The 20,412-nt window shown below is 43.9% G+C and overlaps 1 protein-coding gene across 1 annotated transcript in view; it reads right to left on the bottom strand.

The window, feature by feature from the left end:
• LOC141010321 (latent-transforming growth factor beta-binding protein 2-like) overlaps positions 1-20,412 on the bottom strand; it is an 89,583-nt gene that overhangs the window by 20,000 nt on the left and 49,171 nt on the right. The window contains exons 9-27 of the mRNA XM_073483202.1: positions 19,458-19,532; positions 15,029-15,151; positions 14,166-14,330; positions 11,507-11,836; positions 10,686-10,705; positions 10,412-10,448; positions 9,889-9,963; positions 7,855-7,980; positions 7,244-7,372; positions 6,915-7,034; positions 6,510-6,629; positions 3,505-3,624; positions 3,202-3,324; positions 2,960-3,085; positions 2,743-2,868; positions 2,266-2,391; positions 1,954-2,079; positions 1,335-1,460; positions 269-394 (exon numbers count right to left, since the gene is read on the bottom strand). Of these exons, the coding sequence (XP_073339303.1) occupies positions 269-394; positions 1,335-1,460; positions 1,954-2,079; positions 2,266-2,391; positions 2,743-2,868; positions 2,960-3,085; positions 3,202-3,324; positions 3,505-3,624; positions 6,510-6,629; positions 6,915-7,034; positions 7,244-7,372; positions 7,855-7,980; positions 9,889-9,963; positions 10,412-10,448; positions 10,686-10,705; positions 11,507-11,836; positions 14,166-14,330; positions 15,029-15,151; positions 19,458-19,532 (2,319 nt within the window). The remainder of the gene's footprint in view (positions 1-268; positions 395-1,334; positions 1,461-1,953; positions 2,080-2,265; positions 2,392-2,742; positions 2,869-2,959; positions 3,086-3,201; positions 3,325-3,504; positions 3,625-6,509; positions 6,630-6,914; positions 7,035-7,243; positions 7,373-7,854; positions 7,981-9,888; positions 9,964-10,411; positions 10,449-10,685; positions 10,706-11,506; positions 11,837-14,165; positions 14,331-15,028; positions 15,152-19,457; positions 19,533-20,412) is intronic.

Below are 20,412 nucleotides of genomic sequence, written 5' to 3'. Positions count from 1 at the left end.
CATTGACACACACACACGCACACACACAGAGGCGTCAGCGGCATGACACATCCACACCAGCTGTAAATTACTGGGTCTCACTTCAAGTGTGCCCAAGTTTTGTCATTTGGATGAAGAGATTCCAGACCGCAGGGAGCATGTCAGTAAAGTCATGCATCATCAGCATTAGCGAGTGATGACTTATTCTTACTACAGTAGGTCATACTCATGACTGTGAAAGTGATTTCACAGATATCATAAATTTTAGTGAGCGCAGTGAACCACCCACCTTCACATGAGAGGCCGTTGAGTGCCACCGTGAAGCCTGGGTCACAGGCCATGCAGGAGAAGGAGCCCTCTGTGTTGGTGCAAACACCCGTGGGACACGCACCTGGGGTCTGGCACTCGTCAATGTCTAAGGAACAGACGAAGAAGAAAAGGTTAGCCATAGGTTATCATCTTACCTCTAAAGAGTCCACTTTTTGATCGTTCACTGTCTTATCTCTTAAAAACTGATTAATGGCCGAGTGTGACTCAGCCTAACGTACAGTAAGCAAAGCCCTCTTTCTTTATTAGATCGCACTGACAGTGTTTTATTAAAAAGGGTGGAAAGATAAGTATGCGGGACGGTCATCGAATCCAAAACAGCAAGCTATTACAGGTGGCGTATAATTACTGTATCTACAAACAGTCACTGAGCTCGCTGTTATGTGATCATTGGACATTCCTCGAGCCAGTACAGATTGTATTTCTTACGGAGAAAATAGTGCGGGCCATTGTTAAGTGATTGAGACGGCTCCGCTTTTGCCTTTGGGGTGAACAGAGCGAGTTCAACAGGGCGAGCCCGCTGCAGTACGTGGAAGGCAGGGGAGTGGTTGACTTCATTTCAAATTAAGCCCTTAATATTTTCCATGGCATCAGAAGCATCCATTAAAATCCTATCAGAGGCCGACTTGGACTGCGGCTTGTTTTGTGAAACTTTTTCCCAGTGCAAAGACACATATCAGTGGGGGATCTTCCTCCCGGGCTAGATCCACACTTCCATTCAAAAACACACACACCGTGGTATATATGACTAAGTGAGGCCATGTTTGAATCCATTTAAATAATCATTCCTTTTCTGCTTCCCATGAAGTCATGACAGATCCAACCTCCCCGGATTCTTAAACGTAGCCGTTTCACTGCATTGATCTCATAAATCATGTCATGACAAATTACTGGGCACTGTAAAGATTTTCTGTAATCATGCTCTAGGTTTAATGCATTCCCTTTCTACTCCAACATTAGGTGAATGTTTGCCACACTGACAGCTCAAACTGTTCTGAGCAGGCAGGTAAACGCAGAGGCAGTTTTACCCTCGCAGCCGTATCCATCCTCAGTCAGTTGCAGCCCGGCTCCACAGCTCCTGCAGGTGTAGGATCCTAGGCTGTTCAAGCACAGCTGGCCCGGGCACACGTTAGCCACCAAGCACTCATCGATATCTGGACATGAAAACATGGTCACATCATAGCACAGATTACCATCTCTGGCTTCAAATAAATAAAGCCTGCCAGTCGTAATCAGTTTGATCGGTAATCACTGGAACCAGGAATTACAAATGTCAACACCTAGGGCATTAGCCTGACATCATTTTATTCTATTCGAGGGCTGGTGTCTCATTGTCTTGAGCAAAGATCAGAGGAGCCATGCCAGAGGCGGATGAGTCCAGGATCCAGCTATGATGTGATGTCTAGGAGGATTATTTTTGGATTTTGAGCTCAGATGATGAGGCTTCAGGGTCGAAGCTGTCACACCTGATGCGGCTTACGTACAAAACATGAACCAGCTGGCACATTCATCCTAAACCGCAAATTTGTTGGGTATTAAGGCAATGGTTTGGCATGTTTGAATAGAGAAGGGAGCCATACACACCTGTGCTCAATGTACAAACACAGGAAAATCACATTCCCGCATAAACACAGCCGAAAGCCTCACCGTCACACTGCTGTCCATCCTCGGAGACTCTAAAACCAGGCTGACAGATGACACATGTGAAGGAGCCCTCTGTGTTTGTGCATGTTCCCTGGGGGCATGTAGCGGGCAGCGCACACTCATCAATATCTGCCGTGGAACAACACAGACCGTTAGACATTCACCTCTCTTCAGGCGAGACAAAAAAGTGCCAAATTCAAGATGAAAGGCGAGAGCCACAAAACCCCACCTGAGTTTGTTCCTTCAGGCTCAATTCAATATACATGTGGTGTGATGCCGGAGTTCATTTCGATGAGCAGTGTTTAATGAACTAACCTTCACAGAGTTCCCCGTCATATGATACTCTGTACCCTGTAGGGCAGTTCTCACAGGTGTAAGAGCCTTCCGAGTTTAGGCAGATCCCATTGGCACAGGTAGACAGGGACTGGCATTCATCAATATCTGGGAGAAAAAGACGTGGACGCCAGCACAGACATGCATGAACATCACTGTAAACACTGAATAAGATGAGAAATTGAGGGACTTTCTACGGTGAGTTGACAAACTGCCCAAGATGTGTTGAGTAAGTCTTTTACAGGTGTAACACCTGTGGTCATAACTGCGGCTCACTGCACTCTAGCTAGCTGCCGTTAGCAAGTTAGCTCAGTTGGCCGTGCAACTAGTGACCCTATTAGCTGATGGGAGTCTGCCTGGACTGTGACCTTGGATCACAGGGACTTCACCGCGAGTAATTACACATTGCACCTTTAACAGTCACAAAAACGTTAATGGTCGTACAGCTGGAATATTTACCTTCACACCTCTGCCGGTCTTGAGACACTCTGTACCCAGCCTTACATCTGGTGCACGTGTAGGATCCGTCCGTGTTGGCACACACCCCGCCGAGACACAAGTCAGCCTGGGCACACTCGTCCACATCTGGAAACAAAATACCAATTTGATCTCAACTGAACAGACAACAGGGTTTGTTGAAAGCGTCACTTAAAGTAAAAATCAACAGATTTCACACCTTCACATCTCAGTCCATCAGCAGATGGTCCAAACCCAGGCCTGCAGTCCTGGCATGTATAGGAACCTGCAGTGTTGATGCAAATTCCCGCTGGGCACACATTACCAGTTGCACACTCGTTGACATCTGACAAAAAGAAATAATTTGCAGGCATTATTCTGCTGTCTCAAGAAGAGCTCCACAAGCTGAGAAGTATGCAGTGGGGAGTTACGCCCAACAGCTCTGGATAATCCTTTGCAGACCTTCACAGTCTTTGCTGTCTGAGGTGGCTTGGTAACCATGGTTACAGGTGCATTTGTGGGTGCCGTCCAGATTGACACAGCGGCCGTGGAGACAGACTTCGGGGAGCACGCACTCATCCACATCTGGAGGGAGGATACAGAGGAAGAAAAAGGGGGCCTCAGAAAATATAGTAAACCTCCAACTCTTTGTAGCCTTTACATAAAAGCTTGAATGGTGCCGCGAGGCTTCTGTAGTAGCACTGTGGAGAACTATTCACAGAGCTGTTACTTTGATATGAGACAATATTAAGGTCTGGCTGTTACCTTGGCAAACGTTGTCTACTGAGAGTTGGTATCCTTGGAAACAGTTGCACCTATAGGAGCCCTCAGTGTTGACACACCTGCCTGGGCCGCACACTGTTTGGTTCAAGCACTCGTTTAAGTCTGAGGACAGAATAGGTCAGGACAGGACATGAAAAATATGAGAAGAGGATTTTGGGTTTTAATTTGCCACAATTACTCGATGTGATTAAAGGATCAGTTCACCCAAATTAAGTTATATATAAATTAGGAGATATCCACCTCTGGATTTCTGCCACCAACCCAATGAAAGTCGATAAAATTTGTCGAGAAATTATATTTTAGGTAAAGCTAAAAACCTATATATTGGTTGGCTGAATTTAACCAGTCAATATATATGTCAATCAACAGATATATTGGAGATATATTGGTATCAGCATATATAGCCAATTACTCCCTCATACTCAAAATGGCGTTTTCAGGCTCTAATCTAAAACATTCAACAGCAATATATTTAGAGAGCTCACTGTTTTTTGGGTAGTACCTTTGTGTTAGAACATGGTTCCAATTAAGTCTTCACAGCAAAAGAAACAATGCTGTAAACGTTTTGGAAGCGTATTTCTTTAAAGTGTACTTTTTATACTGTTAAAGCCACAAACCAAATCCCACTTTTCTCTAGGGGTAAAGGCAGAAAATGATCTGTATGGCTAGTTAGACTCTACTAAAGGTAGGTAAGCAATTTCGTAATTGGTAATTTGGTTGTACTGACCCTTTAACTTCAGATAAAATATAAGATGCAAAGGAAAATTGGGCCACTGCAGCAGGAAACAATAATAACATACAGAGAGTACAAATAAAGATCTGTAAACTCAATGAGGCTCATTCGGGTATAGAACAGCAGCAAAAAGGAAACAATTTCAGCATAATTACTGTGTAAAATTAGTGCAAAATAGCAGTCATTAAATTACATCAGTGCACAAACCTGAACCTCATTCCTGCAGGTCTTTTACAACTTGCAGCAGTAGCTGTCTTTTCCACTTCAGGAGTCCGGATAGTTTACTCAGGAATTACATTTATGGGAAAGCTCATGCAGAAATAATGTTTTACAGTGGAATTTATCAAGTGCTAACAATGGCAATATTTCAGGCTGGGTGAAGGTGTGGGAAGAGCAAGTCTGATTATGTAAGTGTAAGAAAGAGAGAGAGAGAGAGACATTAGAAGAGGAAGGGAAATGGGGTTAGAGGAAGGAAAAGTATTTTTCTGCAAAGTAGGTGCAGAGAGGACACTCGACTGAGATGTGATATACTGTAGATGCTGAAACAGAGAGCCTGCACAGTGAAAACACTGCGAGCAAGCGAGTCACAGACTGGGTTTTGTTTGCCTAGCCGTGGGCACTGCCAGACGTCTGTCAGTGTGGCCCGCTGCTTTGTTTCTGCAATCATCCGGCATCTCTCAGGCCTCCGCGATAAGCACTGACAAGGGAGCGGAGCTGTTTTCTCTATCACACCAGCAATTAGGCTTATCCACGATTCGGCCAATTGGGCCCAAACCACTGTGCTACTGTCAATTGACTGAAGCAAATACTGGAAACCCGGCGCTCATGTTGCCTGTTTTATGTGACTCCCACAGCGCCCAGACGTATACTGTGGGCCTGTTAGCGCTGCCTGTGTGGACGTTCGGAGTAAAAACATTTACCTCCAGTGTTATCCCTCATTTACAGGGTTCCTCTCGGTTACTATTTATACTCAACAAATTTACACAGAATGAATTATATTAGTGGACTCACAAACAGAGGGCAGCTGAAGAGGTGTTTTCTTTGGAAGCAAGGCAATCATGACAAGGGCATCGGTTTCCAGACTGGCTGAGAAATCGATCATAAAAAACTCCAAATTACTACCAAAGTTGATTTTCCATATTTTCCACCTTCATTCGGCCTTTCAGCTTTTCACATTTCTGGAATAGTCACTCCAGCAGCTTCGGTTTCCAAACAAATTAGAGGGGTGCAAGGTCACAGAGAGGGGATGTGGTAAGTAACACCAGTCAGGCTGTTATGTAACAGGGCCACTTTCAGGTTGGGGGCTGCTAGCGTGTTAGCTTAAACCCACACCAAATGTGGTTTGTTGGCCATTTGTGTATTTAAATCTAATAATCGGCAGTAAGAGCTTTACAGCAGACACTTGCGGGTGAGTGAGAGGATTTGTTTGTGTGTCGGGACCTCTTTGCAGCAGGGAATTGACCCTTAGACCTCCTCATACACCTCCTGTGACTGCTCGGTCCTCTCACCTAGCCCAGCAGTGGTAATAATAAAGCCCCGCCGGCCTCCGCTGGGCCCAACAGTGGCCGGAGCTCTCCAACAATAATATGCTGTTTGTTCAAGGCTGTGGCCAAGAGAAAATATTTGGACTCTCCCAAATTGAAGTATTATAAACAATCTTTTTACGGAGGCCAGTGATATCGAAGGATCAGCAATAACACGTTGAATGTGTTTAAACAATAATGGGGATATGCGGAGGCTGCTGGGTGGAGGAGCTGATATATCATACGTGGAAACACTGAATGGGAAGAGAGAGGGCGGAGGGCTGTGCAAGGACTGTGCACTATAGCCATCATCACTGTGGTTTTGGGCTGTCGTGTGGGCCCAGTAGTGGTCCACACTGGACATAAAACATCCAATATAAGTCTTTTGAAGTGTAGAATGCAATTTATTTTATTTAATTTCCGCGCACATCAGCAGTCAAGAGTGTCCCCATTGAGTGAAAGTAATTCAGCTTGTGCTATTTGGTGAGCTGTACAGCATCATGAGCTGTCAGGAAATCATTAACGGCGTGGCTTGATGCCATGCCGCCCTGGTTATTTTTGGTGATGCCAACTGGGAGCAGCAGCTTTGTCTGCGTAAATGTGACCTAATACAGGAAGCTTTTACAGTGTAAGAGGGAAACCCAGGTTATTTCCATGCGACGGTTGGAAACACCCTTCAGAGTTTGGGTAGTGGTGGTGCTGAGCTATGATGGGGTGTAGGGTTGCCTTACCCACGCATCTGTCACCGGCAGGCCTGAGTCCCGGCCCGCAGCCCTGGCACTGGAAGGAGCCTATAGTGTTGACGCAGACGCCGCTGGGACAGGAGCTGGGATCCATGCACTCGTCCACATCTGCTCAGGGAGAAGGTGGGACATGAAAATAATCAATTGAATTAGTTGTTACTCAAACAATATGCATGGAAGAGAGAGGGTGTACGGTCACAAATGCTAACATATACAAACACGCTGTCACGAAGTGAGCATACTTTTCTTCCTGGCTTCGACAAGAGGAAAATACATGTGTTTTGTTACCGGGCTACACATTAACTCATGGCAGCAAACAAATAGGTCTGGATAGGATTGTGCTGTTATGTGAACTTGATTATGTGTGCGTAGGCGCTTATGCATGCATGTCACCTTCGCACAGGCCCCTCCAAGACTTGGCGTAGCCATCGTTGCATTCACAGGTGTAAGATCCCTCCGTGTTGACGCAGTTGCCGTTCTGGCACTTGTTGGGCATGCTGCACTCGTTAATGTCTGCCAGTTTGAATGAAAACCGAGGAGAACGGAAAAGAAAGTGACTATTGTGTTCCACAGCATTAATTAGGCCAGGATGCTTTTTGAATGAACAGTGCTGACAGAGGAGTACTGCCCTAACAGAGAGTCAGAAAGCTAACAGCAGCCCATGGTGGCTTTCATCCATTGGAAACATTATGTCTCCTCCTGCCATTTAAGATGTGTCTCACCTTGACAGAACTTCCTGTTCTGGGTGATCACTTGGCTGTAGCCACTGTGGCACTGGCAGGTGTAGGAGCCATAGCTGTTTATACAGCGGCCCTTCCCTTCACATGGGTCCTCGTCACACTCATTCACATCTACAATCGGAGGAAACAAAGTAAAGGTAGAGGGAGTACAGATGAGATTGAATGTGACATTACATTGCAGCTCCATTTCACCAGCAGAGACTGTTCACTTTCCAAGCCCTGACTTTTGGGCTCCTCCACTGCGCAGACATTCCTCAGTGATGGACCTGAGCCCAGCCGATGCAGAGCAGAGGCCGCCGCCAAGGCCTTTACCGTGAGGTAAGGGATCACAGCACCGTGGCAGCTCTTTGGACGGCCCGTAGGCTGTTGTCAGGCATCACGGAACAGGTCAACATAAACAAATGGATCCCTTTCATTTTGGCTCGCTCCATTTCTCAAGGCTTCTGTGCCGTGCAATGTTTGGTGCTGAGGACTTGCTTTGCACAGAAATGATGATAGACAGAGCTGCCGGGGCCACTGGGGTGAGCATGTTTGAGTGTCCCACCAGAACCCCTGTGTTACACCCTCTCCCTCTTTGTCCCATTGTTGCTTACCAATGCAGTTGGTCTGCAGTGCACTGAGCTTGAATCCCGGATCGCAGTGGCAGGTGTAGCCGGTCTGCACAGAAACGCATTTCCCACGGCCACATATGGTGGGGGCGGCGGCACACTTGTCGAAGCCTAAAGCCACAGAGATGTGCACAGTCATTACTGAGAGAGCAGACAAGAATATTTTTGACCTAGGGTTACATAACATCACAGACACTGAAAAAAAAAAAGTACATTCCATTAACACATGTTGTTTTCCATGGGAACCCGTCTTGCTGTTTTATAGGTGGGGTCTTGGATGAGAGGACAGGTTTTACAGGGCTGTAGTGTTCTAACAGGTGGTATGGAGCTCTTACAAAGAGGTCGGCGAGAAACAGGTCATGCACAGTCGAGCCTGACATTATTGTTGTTCTTGTCTTTTTCCATCCAAATGGACTGTGCTACAACACTGAACTGGGCCCCTGTGTCTGGCGGAGGAGGAAATGCCCCACTACAGTGTGTCTTTCTCTATAGGATTACTGTAAATTCTCCTCACTTCCTTTATCTCCCTATCGCTCTTCCTCTCATTCTCAACTATGTCTTCTCTTCTGCCCTCATTTTTTCATAAATCTGGCCTCCATCCACTCAGAGGATAGCTTCCCCTTCCAAGAGGCACACTCGTTCTTGGTTCCTCGCCCTCTCACCCTCTGTGCAGCGGGGCCTCTTCCAGCCCAATTGGCTCTGAGAAACGGGGTCAAATAAAATCATAATACAAGCTCTCCTCGGCTTAAGCCTGAAAAAATGTGTTATGAGATGTGCTGCTGTCTGCCAGCAGTTGACTTAGATCATAAAATATGAAGAGTTGAGCTCTGTGCTGCTTTTGGTTGTCCTGCAGCTCCATGCCCACCTGTGATCAGGCACTGGTGAGGTGAGTGACTGGTGAGTACAACATTATAATAAATGTTTCTCATTGCAGGTTATCAACCTTAAATGTAACGATTTTTAAGGATTTATTTTTTAAACCAAATTTAAGACTGATTTTTGGACAAATAATCTTTTTCTTATTCAAGCACTGCAGGTAAGTTTAAAGGTACAGTACGTAGAATATATCTGATCCCATGCAGAGGTTGGTTTCATGTCAAAATGTAGTTTGTAGTTAATCTACATTTTGCCAACAGGTAAGTGCAAGTAAAAAGTAAAAGAGTACGGTATAATATATTCTATATTCTATCATTTGGAAAAAAAAATATATATATGTTAAAGGATCGATAATTTAAAGGGCTCTACATAAACAATTGTAGCAATTTACATGTCGGAATTTCTGCATGAGTCCAAAGGATGTGACCTTATGCACGTTCTCAGTGCCTCTCTCCGCTCAGCTAACAGAGAGCAACAGTAGCTAACATTAATTTTGAAATGGAGTCCACTAACATAAACTAACGACTGGCTTCAGGCACATCACAGAAGCTTCACACAGCCTCTTTAAATTAGATCAAATGTTTGTGGCAATTCATTAATTTAAGACATTTTAAGATGCGTTAAGGAGCTTCAGACATCCTGGTTTTAATCACTGCAACCGACTAATCACATTTATATGTGTCTTGTCATGTCAAGTCTTGGCAGAGACTGGAAAAATATGCACACGGGAGAAGTTAGCCTTTCTAACACCTGGTTAGCATTGTGTAAGGGTTTATTTCAACACAAACAGCCCATTCTCAAACCAAACACTATAGTTTGTTGTTTGAAACTAACCAAACTGTGTCAGAGAGCTGTCAAAAAAGTAAATAATAAGTCAACAAAGCCTAAAAATAAGTCAACAATATAAAAATAAGGTCCACATGAAACAGTCTCCAGGGTGAAAGTCTTGTGAAGTCCTGTGTGCAACCGCTTGAACCACCTGTCCGCTGAGCATTTGCAGTGACGGCCCTGGAGTGACATAAATTATGATGTTGTAGGAACAACACCAGCATGCCGATATCACATAAACCCGACTTTTGATACGCATCCAGGGTTTCAAGAGAGCCCCAGTGTTTAACACACGTCTTCTAATGTATGCTTTACCTAGGGCTGATTCTGTGAGGGTTGTTTCCTTTGACTCAGGCGTCAGGTTGATGATGGAGACGTCTGGAGAAGTCTCTGTGGAGAGGAATCGAGCCTGGGTGAGTGCGAACACAGTGAACCACCAGCGCTGTGACACGTAGTAATTTGTCATTCTCTGCAATTTAAACGAGACACTGCTTGTTTCCCGACCACTACTGCCTCAGCTGTCACTCACTGAGCGGCTATATAAAAATGATCTACTCTTTACTCCGGGCTAAAAACAGAACAATGACCAAAATAAATCTTATACTCATTGAATGGAGTCAACTTTCAGACTTTAATGTCAATGTTTTCACTGGCGTAAGTGAGGGCAGAGCGGACGGCGATTGAGGCTGCCACCGCTGTGCAGGAGTAAGAGATTTATAGAAAACACATCAAATGTCTGTGCCTGACTGAAACGACTTACTATTGACCTTCAAGCTTAGAGATGCTGAATCAAACCGCAAGAAGCATTAAAGTGTGAGTCAAGTCACGAGAAAAATACCTGGATATTTCAGCGGTGCATCCGTCACAACAGCTGGCTAGAAAACAAGCAAACAAGCTTTGGTTACATTTCATCACCATATTCATGTTCATTCAGTGTGTCTGCGTTTGTCGTCATAGTCGGCGCTAATTAGGAGTGTGTATCAACCAAAATGTGTTCTGAATAAGTTATATAATCATAACAAACCCTCCAGCTGAGATAGCTAGAGCATATCGTTCTAAGATAAACATTTCAAAAGTACGTGCCAAGACGCTGACAAGGAGGGAGAACTCACCGGGCTCAGAATTTCCACATCTGCAGAAAGAAGAGGAAAAGTTTATCAGTAGCAAAAGTTGACATTCTGTTCGCATTACTGACTGCACACAACATACACAACAACCCGCCCTCGCCTCAGGCACTTGACTTGCAGCTTCGGAGGTCTTTTCTTCTCATAAAACAAAGCTTAAGGCACATTTATCCTCTAAGCCAGACAGAGAACACTGCATCAGAAAAGTAGCGCAGACGACTGGCCAAAGAAAAAATGCAAAGAGAGACAAGGAAATGGATATCTCTGATAATGAAGGCAAAAATCCCTAAATATTTACAGAATTGTCTCCTCGCATAAATCAAAATGTCGCAGCTTTGCCAATAAAGTATCTCACAAGCATTAAATCAGGAGGATATATTTAGAGAAAATCCCGCTGATTTAGATGTATAGCCAATGTGGATTACTCGTGTGCGCTGCTGTGATGCTCAGAGGGGCTTCGCTTTGACAGATGGGGGACATAAGCACTGCTCTGAATATGTTGGATGAATCAAACATTTATTCCTGGGGATCAAAACATCCTGTTGATGTTTGGATTCTTACATAAAAAGCTAACTATTTGCGTCCTGTAGTTAAAAAAAAAAGTCGTATTGTGTATCACATATTGTTTATTTCATGGGTTGTGGTAAAAATATGAAACTGGTTACCATGTTTGGATAACAAGAAGTGCATAATATGTACGGAGCATCCAGCAGCCGCAGCTATTCATCTCTTTGATATTCAGAGTAAACATTTACCAACATTGAAGTCGACTTGGCGGAGATTTGATCTGCCAAACATTTCATTCTCACCTTCCTGCTGTTTAGGTGTCTCTCTGGCTGGCTGAGAGGGATGGAGAGGCTGCTGTGGTGTCAAAGGGCGCTGGGGTGCTTGTGGCGTCTCAGGGTACTCAGGGTATTGGGGTATTTGCGGCGTCTGTGGGTAGCTGGGTTGATGTGGAACAAAAGGCAGCAGCATTGAGGGGTGAGAGGATGGAGGCTGAGGGTAAACGGGACTCTGCTCCTCCCATGACAACCCTGTGCTCTGCACATCATCTTCCCCGAGGTGTCTGAGGGAAATCTGCACATCAGAGCGCGAGTAGGTATATCCGTGACCGGCTGGGCAGATCTCCTTGAAATGATCTGCAGGGAAGATGACACACGGCATACAAAATGAGCCACAGACAGTGGTGGGAGGTGTAATTGCTCAAGTGACTTGAAACAGCAATTTTGGGCAAAAATCATAGAAAAAAGAAAACAATTTTTAATCGTGGAGTGCTGAGGATGAACTGAGGAAGCTGCTCTTTAGTCTGGTTGCACAGCACTAAAACCATCTTCATATTACAGTTATTGAGCCTACATAACCACAAATAGATACATTACCTTATCGCTATTCAAACTGCAAACAGGTGCGTTTGAAAAAGGAAAGTAGCATTAAAAATACTTTCTTTCACCCACGTCCAAAACGAATGAACTCGTTAGCCGGGTCAAGATCTTTAGACACAAGGCTTTGGTGCTCGTACCGCTATTGTCCATATGTGCCGCCAGAATCAACAGAAAATGAAAGTCTCTTGAAGCTGCTGTAAGCTAAATAAACTATTTAAAAACCCTCTTGGAAAAGCTGGGAAATACATTGTCACAAAGCTGAAAACAAGCTGTTTTTTTCACGAGCTTAGTAAAAGTCGACTTTATAGAGATGCACGGTTCTCACAGGACAGCCACGCTACAAACACATGATGATCTGAAAGAATATGATTTATTGCTGAAGCTTTAACGACCCAACAGTAAATAAAGCAGTTAAAATGAGCTCAACTTTAAACATCACATTAATGCAGCAGTAAAAGTAATCCAAAAACTTCAGATATAATAGTCAACTGTTCATACAAGTACATTCTGCTAATAATACTGACATACTTATATTAAAAAAGTTTTGAATGAACAACTTTTACTTGAAGTGGATTATTGACAGTATATCAGTTTAATATAATTACTTTTACTAAAGTAAAGGAGTTGAATAATTCATCCACCACTGGCCTTATTAAACATCACCTCAGTATCCTTTCCTTGGGCTCCTAAGGCTAAAATAAACTGCTGCCAGAGTGTAATTGTTGCTCATATTTCTGTCTGATTCTCATAGCAGTACTTTAAGCCATCCGTGTAATACTGTTATGTTGAGCGTGCTGCGTTTTACTGTTTGCTGTGAATGAGGGGGCCGGGTTTTGGCTATTTCTGAAGAACTAGCAAGCTTCGGAGCCAGTGATGGCTGTCACAGAGTGGATTTCGGGGGACATTCAAACAGACAGAGCCATGCCAGTAGGGGAAGTACAGGATCGTGTAATACTGACTGACCTTTGAACTCTTTGGTGTAGTGAGTGAGAGGCTAATGGAGGATTGGCTGGCTTAGATAATAGGAAGGAGACTGCACCTCTTTGTGTCGGAGCCTGACAAACCTCAGCGATGGTGAATCCATTACAAGTGAGAAGCCCTGTGTCCCCTACCTGACCTGAAACCGGCAACTCTACGCCAAAAGCGTCTGGAATAGAGATATGAGTAATGACAGATATGCGGTCGTTGTAAATGCTTGCGTAAATGCAGGAGACGTGGATATGATAGGCTACTGAATGATGAATTTAAAGTGGAGGGAAATGGGGCCCTATATGATCAGAAGCCACATCAGAGGAACTGGAGTAAATATGGAATGAAAGTCAACGGGCTCCTGTTACCGAGTCACAAGTAATGGGCCTGGCTGCTCCGCTCAGAACATGGCTCGAACAGCTTGTCAGGACATACAAGAGCCAGCGTTCGAAATAATCAGAGGCTGTGTGTCTGTGTGCTGCGTCAGTCCCGGCCGAGCAGCACCATGGAGGTCTGTGTCAGTGATATCTGATCTATGACAATCCCCATGAATCACTGGCCAGTACAGACACTCCATAAAAACCAGCCTGCTTCTCTCAGAGACTTTGAAGATTAGATCGGTATGGAAAAAAAGATGACAACTACTTCCTATGTTTCACTTGGCCAAGCTATTTATTTCTGCTGTGAAGCCTTGCCGGTCTATTAGTGGGGTTTCTCTCTGAGGATTGGAGTGATAACACAAGACTGACTCCCACTATTATGTAGCCTCCAAAGTATGAAAACTGTTATGTTTCTGGTCCTTTTCCACTCCAAACACATTTGGTTATTTTGAACTGCTTTACAAGCCTGGCAAAGAGCAGAATGGTGACTGAGTGGTAAATATTCTTCGCTTGTGCTTTCACTACCATTGCTAGCGATTGCATAAGATTACATGTGACGTTTTATATCTGCAAAAGCGTTTAATGCAGCAAATCGTTTTTTCAGCCATTACAGTAAAACCAGAAATGGAAGGTTAAGTTTGCAGATGGACAACAAGATAAGTCCTGGATTTAAGCATTTTACGAGCGGTGGGAGAGGATTCGGGACACATGCGGCAGCAGTACAGTATAAGCTGTACCTGATTCTGGCAAAGGACAGCGATCGCAGCCAGCACCCCAGGCCTTTCCCACTCGGCTGCAGCAGCAGATCTGCTTGGTGATGTGTTGAGCAAGAGGCAGAGAGCATGTGCCTGCTGACACCGACCGGTAGCACAAAGCCCTCTGGTCAGACACAGCCTTGTCCGCTGGGGAGAGAAGTCATCCATCATTTTCCAATGCAAAACACAAGAAAATCATCACAGCTTCGAAGGGACAGTTCAGCCAAAAATCAAAAATACACATTTTTCCTCTTACCTCTAGTGATATTTATCCATCTAGATAGTTTTGGTGTGGGTTGCAGAGTTTTGGAGATCGGCCGTAGATATATCTGCCTTCTCTCAAATATAATGGAACTAGATGGCACTCGGCTTGTGGTGCTCAAAGCCAAAAAAAAATAAAAAACTCAACAGCAGTGTCTCTTTCCAGAAATCATGATCCAGTTACTCGGAACAATCTACAGACCTTGCGAGCAGTTTCACGTTGGAACTACTGTCTTTCTGCTGAACTGTGTTACAGCACAGGAGAAAGCATGCATCTACTTATGGACGAGAGGCTCATGCTCCTGACAGCGTAGGATGCAAACATTAATGGTGCTAGGGTTGGGCTGACGAACGACGCCATCATCCATCGGCGATGGCTGACAGCCTACTAAGCCCTGACCATCGTAACATTGTGAATTAAAAGGCGCCTCACCGGAGAGCACAATAAAGTAGTATGTCCCCTCTGATCAATCTAGATGGATAAATAGCACTAAGAGTAAGCATAAAAATATGCATTTTTGATTTGGGGGTGAACTGTCCCTTTAAATCATGTCATTAATTTAAGATAAAGGGGCCATACTTACAGACACAGTGCTTGCTTTCGGGGTCTAACATGAAGCCTTGTTTGCACATGCACCTGTAGCTTCCTTTGGTGTTGAGACATTCAGCATTCTTGCAGATCCCAGGAAACAGGCACTCATTGATGTCTGCGAAAAATGTGGTACGTCAGTCATGGAGTATCTAGTACATTACCTGATTATGGAAATATCATGAAGTCATGTTTTTCCCCCTGACAGGAACACTCCCCCCCCCCACCAAACTTGGTGCAAATATCAATATCAGAGTCGGTGTGCTGCATTTTCAAAGAGTTTCCATGCTCACAGACTAACAGAGATGATGTAAAGCTTTAGAAATCTATCACACCTTGAAAGATGACAAAATATTGCAGTAGATCATATAGGCAAAGGCAATAGCTGCTGGGAGGAGATGAAATATGGAAGCTTTCAGGTTTCACAACTGTATGAAAGCAAGGAAGAGTGATGACATGAGGAAACACGCACAATAAATTTGACCACTGTAAACTAGAATACACTCAATCATGCATCAGCAACGTATTATAAACTCTCAGGGCTGCTGAAGTAACCTTTGCTTTGAAATGTGAATAGTTGGGCAGACGCAGAGGAAATAGCAGAGTGTTTTAGATTATAATCTTCCTCAGCATCTTTCCTTCACAGTGTCCAATACGGGTCACAGCATACTTAGCCTACGTCAATGAAATAAGTCACAAAGAGGTTTTTCCCTTCTGTTTTCCTAAACCATGTGCTGGGGTGATACAGTGGCCAGTGGAGTTTGCTCCAACAGCTCCTGAGTCACTAAGCCAAATGGAGGCAAGCTAGCCAGCTAAAGTGCCAGCCAGGAGCATTGGGGGACATATTTCAGGTGCTTAGTCATGCGATCACATCGGGACCAGGCAGAAGTTTGTTGTTCTACCGTGTTAAACAAAGAGTACATCATTAGGTCTTTTCCCATTGCTTTGACGACTGGAACCGGACAGCCTGCCACCACAGATTTTCCCAATTCTAATTAATCTGCTCTTGTTTTGTTGTTTTGCTCCCTGCTGGAAAAAGTGAGTGTAGAAGGGACTGAGGCTGATAAATTCTGTGGACTAAAGCAAATTTAGGGAATGCCTCAATGTTCTTTTGGTTGTTTGTTCTTGTCTCTTCTTTTCTATCTATGGTGGCCTCAGTTTTTTCCATTTCTCTTCACACTTCTCTATCTCTCCAAGGAGTAACTATTTCTAAAGTTAAAGCCTGCAGCCTCTACGTTATTACAATGCAAACAAGCTGTTAGCATGAGCGACCTGTTTGGATGAGTAAGGATGAGGCACATGCTGTGAAGACAATACAGCAGACCACAGATGTCACGCCTGCCTGTGCTGACATTCACGCTTTAAAGAGCGAGGAACAACAATATTATGTATTCAGGTACAAGGAGGGGACTTGGGTTGAGTTTAAGCAGCATGCTATCTGGTCAGAGTTCAGGTCAGCGTTGGGCTCAGCCTTCATCACATGGGGTCTTTAATCCATGGTTCGGTTGAGTCCCAGATTAGTGCTATTGTTACAGTCTGCTGGTGGGTTGATCGGAATTGAAACTGACTTCCATGACATCTTGTCAAGACCAGCACTAGTCTCAACATCTATTTTGAATCTGTGCTTCTTTGCTCTCAGTGACAAACAGTCCTTGTGTGTAAATACTCAAAGGTGACCATCTTGCATTGTGTTTTTATTAGCCGTGTTTCCATCTAACTGTCAAGCGATTTGAAGCAAACTTTTGAAATGTTCTAAAATAAGGAAAACTCAAGTGAATAAACTAGGCTACGCAGAAGTAGAGGTCGCAAACTGAAAACAAAAAATGTTCTGACAATAAATAAAGAAGAAACAAAACCAGTCGCCTTGGTCATGAATGAGGGAACATGGGAATTAATCTGGGGCTGAATCCAACTGTCTAGACTTCAACGCTCTTGTAGACTCATAGACTTTGCCGGTGCGTTCCCGGCATGTCTGCAAGTGCTGCCCAAACCCACAAGTCATCCGGTCCACAAGGGGCCCTCAAGCAGACCTTCTGCTGACTTCCAGAGAGTCAGTTTGCAGTATAGACTTTACCAGACTTCAACCACGATTCATTCCAATACAGACGTGGCATAAAAAACTAAAAAGAACTTACTATGAATGTGTAAAACACTATTTTGAACATTACTTAACATGTCACAGTATTTACAACTTTTAGGCAAATTGAGGCATTTATATTTCAAATTATTAACATTTTCTATGCAGTACTGAAGACACATTGATGAAAACAGGGCTATTGTCTAATAAAGTTTCCAAACTCTGCATTAAGTGTCAGCCGGTCTGCTGCAACCTTATTTGACCTTGCCCACTGTTACCTTCTGGAAAAACCAAGATCCACATAAACACCTGCAGAATTATTTATGGACACTATAAAGGAAATTGGCAGCATTACTCGCTTAATATGTATTGGCTGTTATTGCCAAAGGGAGTACCTTATGAGTACTTTGGAAGTCTCAAACCAGACATAACTTATGGGGCCAAAAATGCATCCATTTAGAAACGGTGAATAGAAGGAATGAGAATTCTCAAAATACAGCCAGAGCAGCCATTACTGGGAAAAAGTACGTTTTCATAGGCAAATTCCTACTGTATAACATAATATATGGAGGTCTCAACCTGTTGACCCAGGCAGCATTCAGTATGATGAATGTTAAATGTCATTGTTTTAAAATTGTGTCTAGCTTTTATTAAGTTGATCCAAAATGTCAAAAGAGTTATGTAACGCTTCCATCATCTCGCCTTTGAAGTGGTGTATGAGTAATATGACTTGCTCCCGGCACCAGTTTACCACCCACAACAGAGACTGCACATGTATGTGTGCCTTTCATCTAACAAGCACTCTTACAAATGGCCAATTCAGCTGACCTAGTTTCTGAGAAGCAGCTTCTGAAGATAAGGCATCGGCTCTGAAGTCAGAGAGCAGCGTATGGCTCTGATAGAGCATCTTATCGTATCGCAGCGCGGACGTCACTGACCACAAAGGGTCAGTGTACAAAGGAAGAGCGGTAAATCATGCATATTACTGAATATGTGACAAGCTCCGCTCTGTTCCAATAAAACACACTGCAAATAGCTCAGCTAGTGGCCCCCAGTTTTGCAAGCTGGACACCATCCTGATAATAATGACAAAATCACAGAAAAGTTTTTGCCTCCTTGGCGGCCGCTGCTAGACCTTAAATTAGAAATAATTTTTGGGAATGGAGCAGCAGCTGAAAGGGACGGAGACTTTAAAGCGCTCCAGTAAATATTGTGGGTAACTGTCAGCTTTGCTTTTTTGGAACTGCAGAAATGAGCAACTGAAAGGGAGGAACATCTTGAAACAATCACACAAGAAAAGCATGAATAATAGAAAGATAAATTTCCACAGTTGTTGGCTAGTTGACACACTATTGGAAAAGGAGTGTGTTCTTGTCCGCAGCTCTTTGTTTTATTAAAAAATGTTTCCCAGCTCAATCATTACCTGAAAACATCAACAGGCCAATAACAGTGTATACTGTGCAGATCAGAAAACATGTTGAACCTGCTGAACCAGTGGGTGAGGCCTGTTGGAGATGTAGTCACAGCTGTCCATTGGACCGTTATGTTGTTGCTCGCCATAGGCTTCAGTAAGCATTGCCCTTTGGATTATGACACCATTAATCAAGTCAATGACACAGCTCAAGTAGGCTGTCAGAAAGGCTACATTTTGTTATTGGAAGTGTCAGCATCAGTTGCATTGTTCACAGATTAAGCAGTGCATTTTTCCCAGCTGAGGTTTATTTGTTCATGTAAGTTAATTTGGATGCTGTGTACTAACACCAGCAACAAATATAAATAACCCGAACCGACTGCCTACATGGCTGACACTGTGGGTGGCTTTTGCGTCATGAACTGATAGTAAACTGATAACGGGACACGTCTGGGATGCTGCGATAGAGTAAAATGCAGAGTTTGTTCATGAACAGCCTAAGTTTGTTTTTACATGCAGATGGCTGGGTGAGCTGGCAGTTTAGGGAGGCAACAAGCAACTAAAGCTGCCTTCCAAATACTCAGGGAGCCACATTTACCATAATCGCAGCCTGCTGTACCAGTCTCCACTTAGAACCCTGAAGACCAATTAAAACAGCAGCCCCAGGTGCTTATTGGCTGCTGAACTCTGACCCTGGACCAAGGCTAATTGTAGCCTTGACCTGGCTCTCATAGGGGCCAGACGTACAGCAAGGAATACTTTTATAGAGGTCTCAAGAGGTCCATGTAAGCATGGAAACATATGGGCAGTAAGGTTTTATCACACCCATGCCACTGTATTTAATATAAGCTATGTTTCTGTTATGGGTAAGCTACCTATTAAAATATGCAATATGATAACATTCAGACACATTTTTCAACATATTTTAAAGCTTACCTTGACAGTGTGTGAGATTCAGCCTTTTAAAACCTTTGGAGCATTCCACTTGTCCGTTTGCAATCACTGCATACGCTGCAAACAGAAAGAGAAAGCACAGCTTATAGGAGCGAAATGATCTTACAGCGCCGTGCCTCTCTGTCACAAAGCATTGCATTCATCGCGGAGGGAGAAGAGGAGCGCAGCTTTAGGAGGGGGACCATATAACTTACAGATGTGAGCATCGTGGCAAGAGGAAAAATGAGGGGACCCACAGCTGGGCCCCGTGGGACTCTCAAGTGAGTGCATGGAAATGGATCCCCATCAACCACATTTATAAGACAGCGCTGCCATCCAGCATAATGTAACGATAACACTCGACGTCATTTATAATCATATTACCTATAACTCTCCTCAACCCTGAGGGACAGACGGAGAAAGTGCTTACATCATAAATATATTGAGGAAGCGTACGCGACAGCCCTGATCTATATCACCAAACACAGTGTGAATCTACTTAAACATGAGGCTAATAGTTTAACTGCTCGTGACGAATGATGTTTGGCTCGCAGGAAGGTGATCGGCCCCAAACTTTTTATTTTTGCTTGTTTTTGCCAATCAACATCATCTAGTGTGTTCTTCAGGTGTGTACATTAGAAGTTCACAGAAGTGCTGCAGTAAATAACACAGTGTGTCTGTTAATACCCCAGTGACAGCGGCTTGAACACATTATGTCATTACTCATTCGGCACCCAGTCAAGCCCCAGCATGCTGCATTTAATGTACAGAGAGGTCAATGTGACTATCACATGGCAAAGTCAAAGTCTCTGTATGTGTCTGTATCTGTGTGTTTGACAGAGAGAACGAGGTTCTATAGCTTTCTAAACAGAGATGAGGCGATTATTAGAAGCAGATCTTTCCATGACATAAACTGCGATGAAGAATTTTGCTTCATATCATGCTGAAAGGAGATGAT

Source organism: Pagrus major, chromosome 16, assembly GCF_040436345.1.
Source record: "Pagrus major chromosome 16, Pma_NU_1.0".
NCBI lineage: Eukaryota > Metazoa > Chordata > Actinopteri > Spariformes > Sparidae > Pagrus > Pagrus major.
This window is presented reverse-complemented; position numbering and strand designations above follow the sequence as displayed.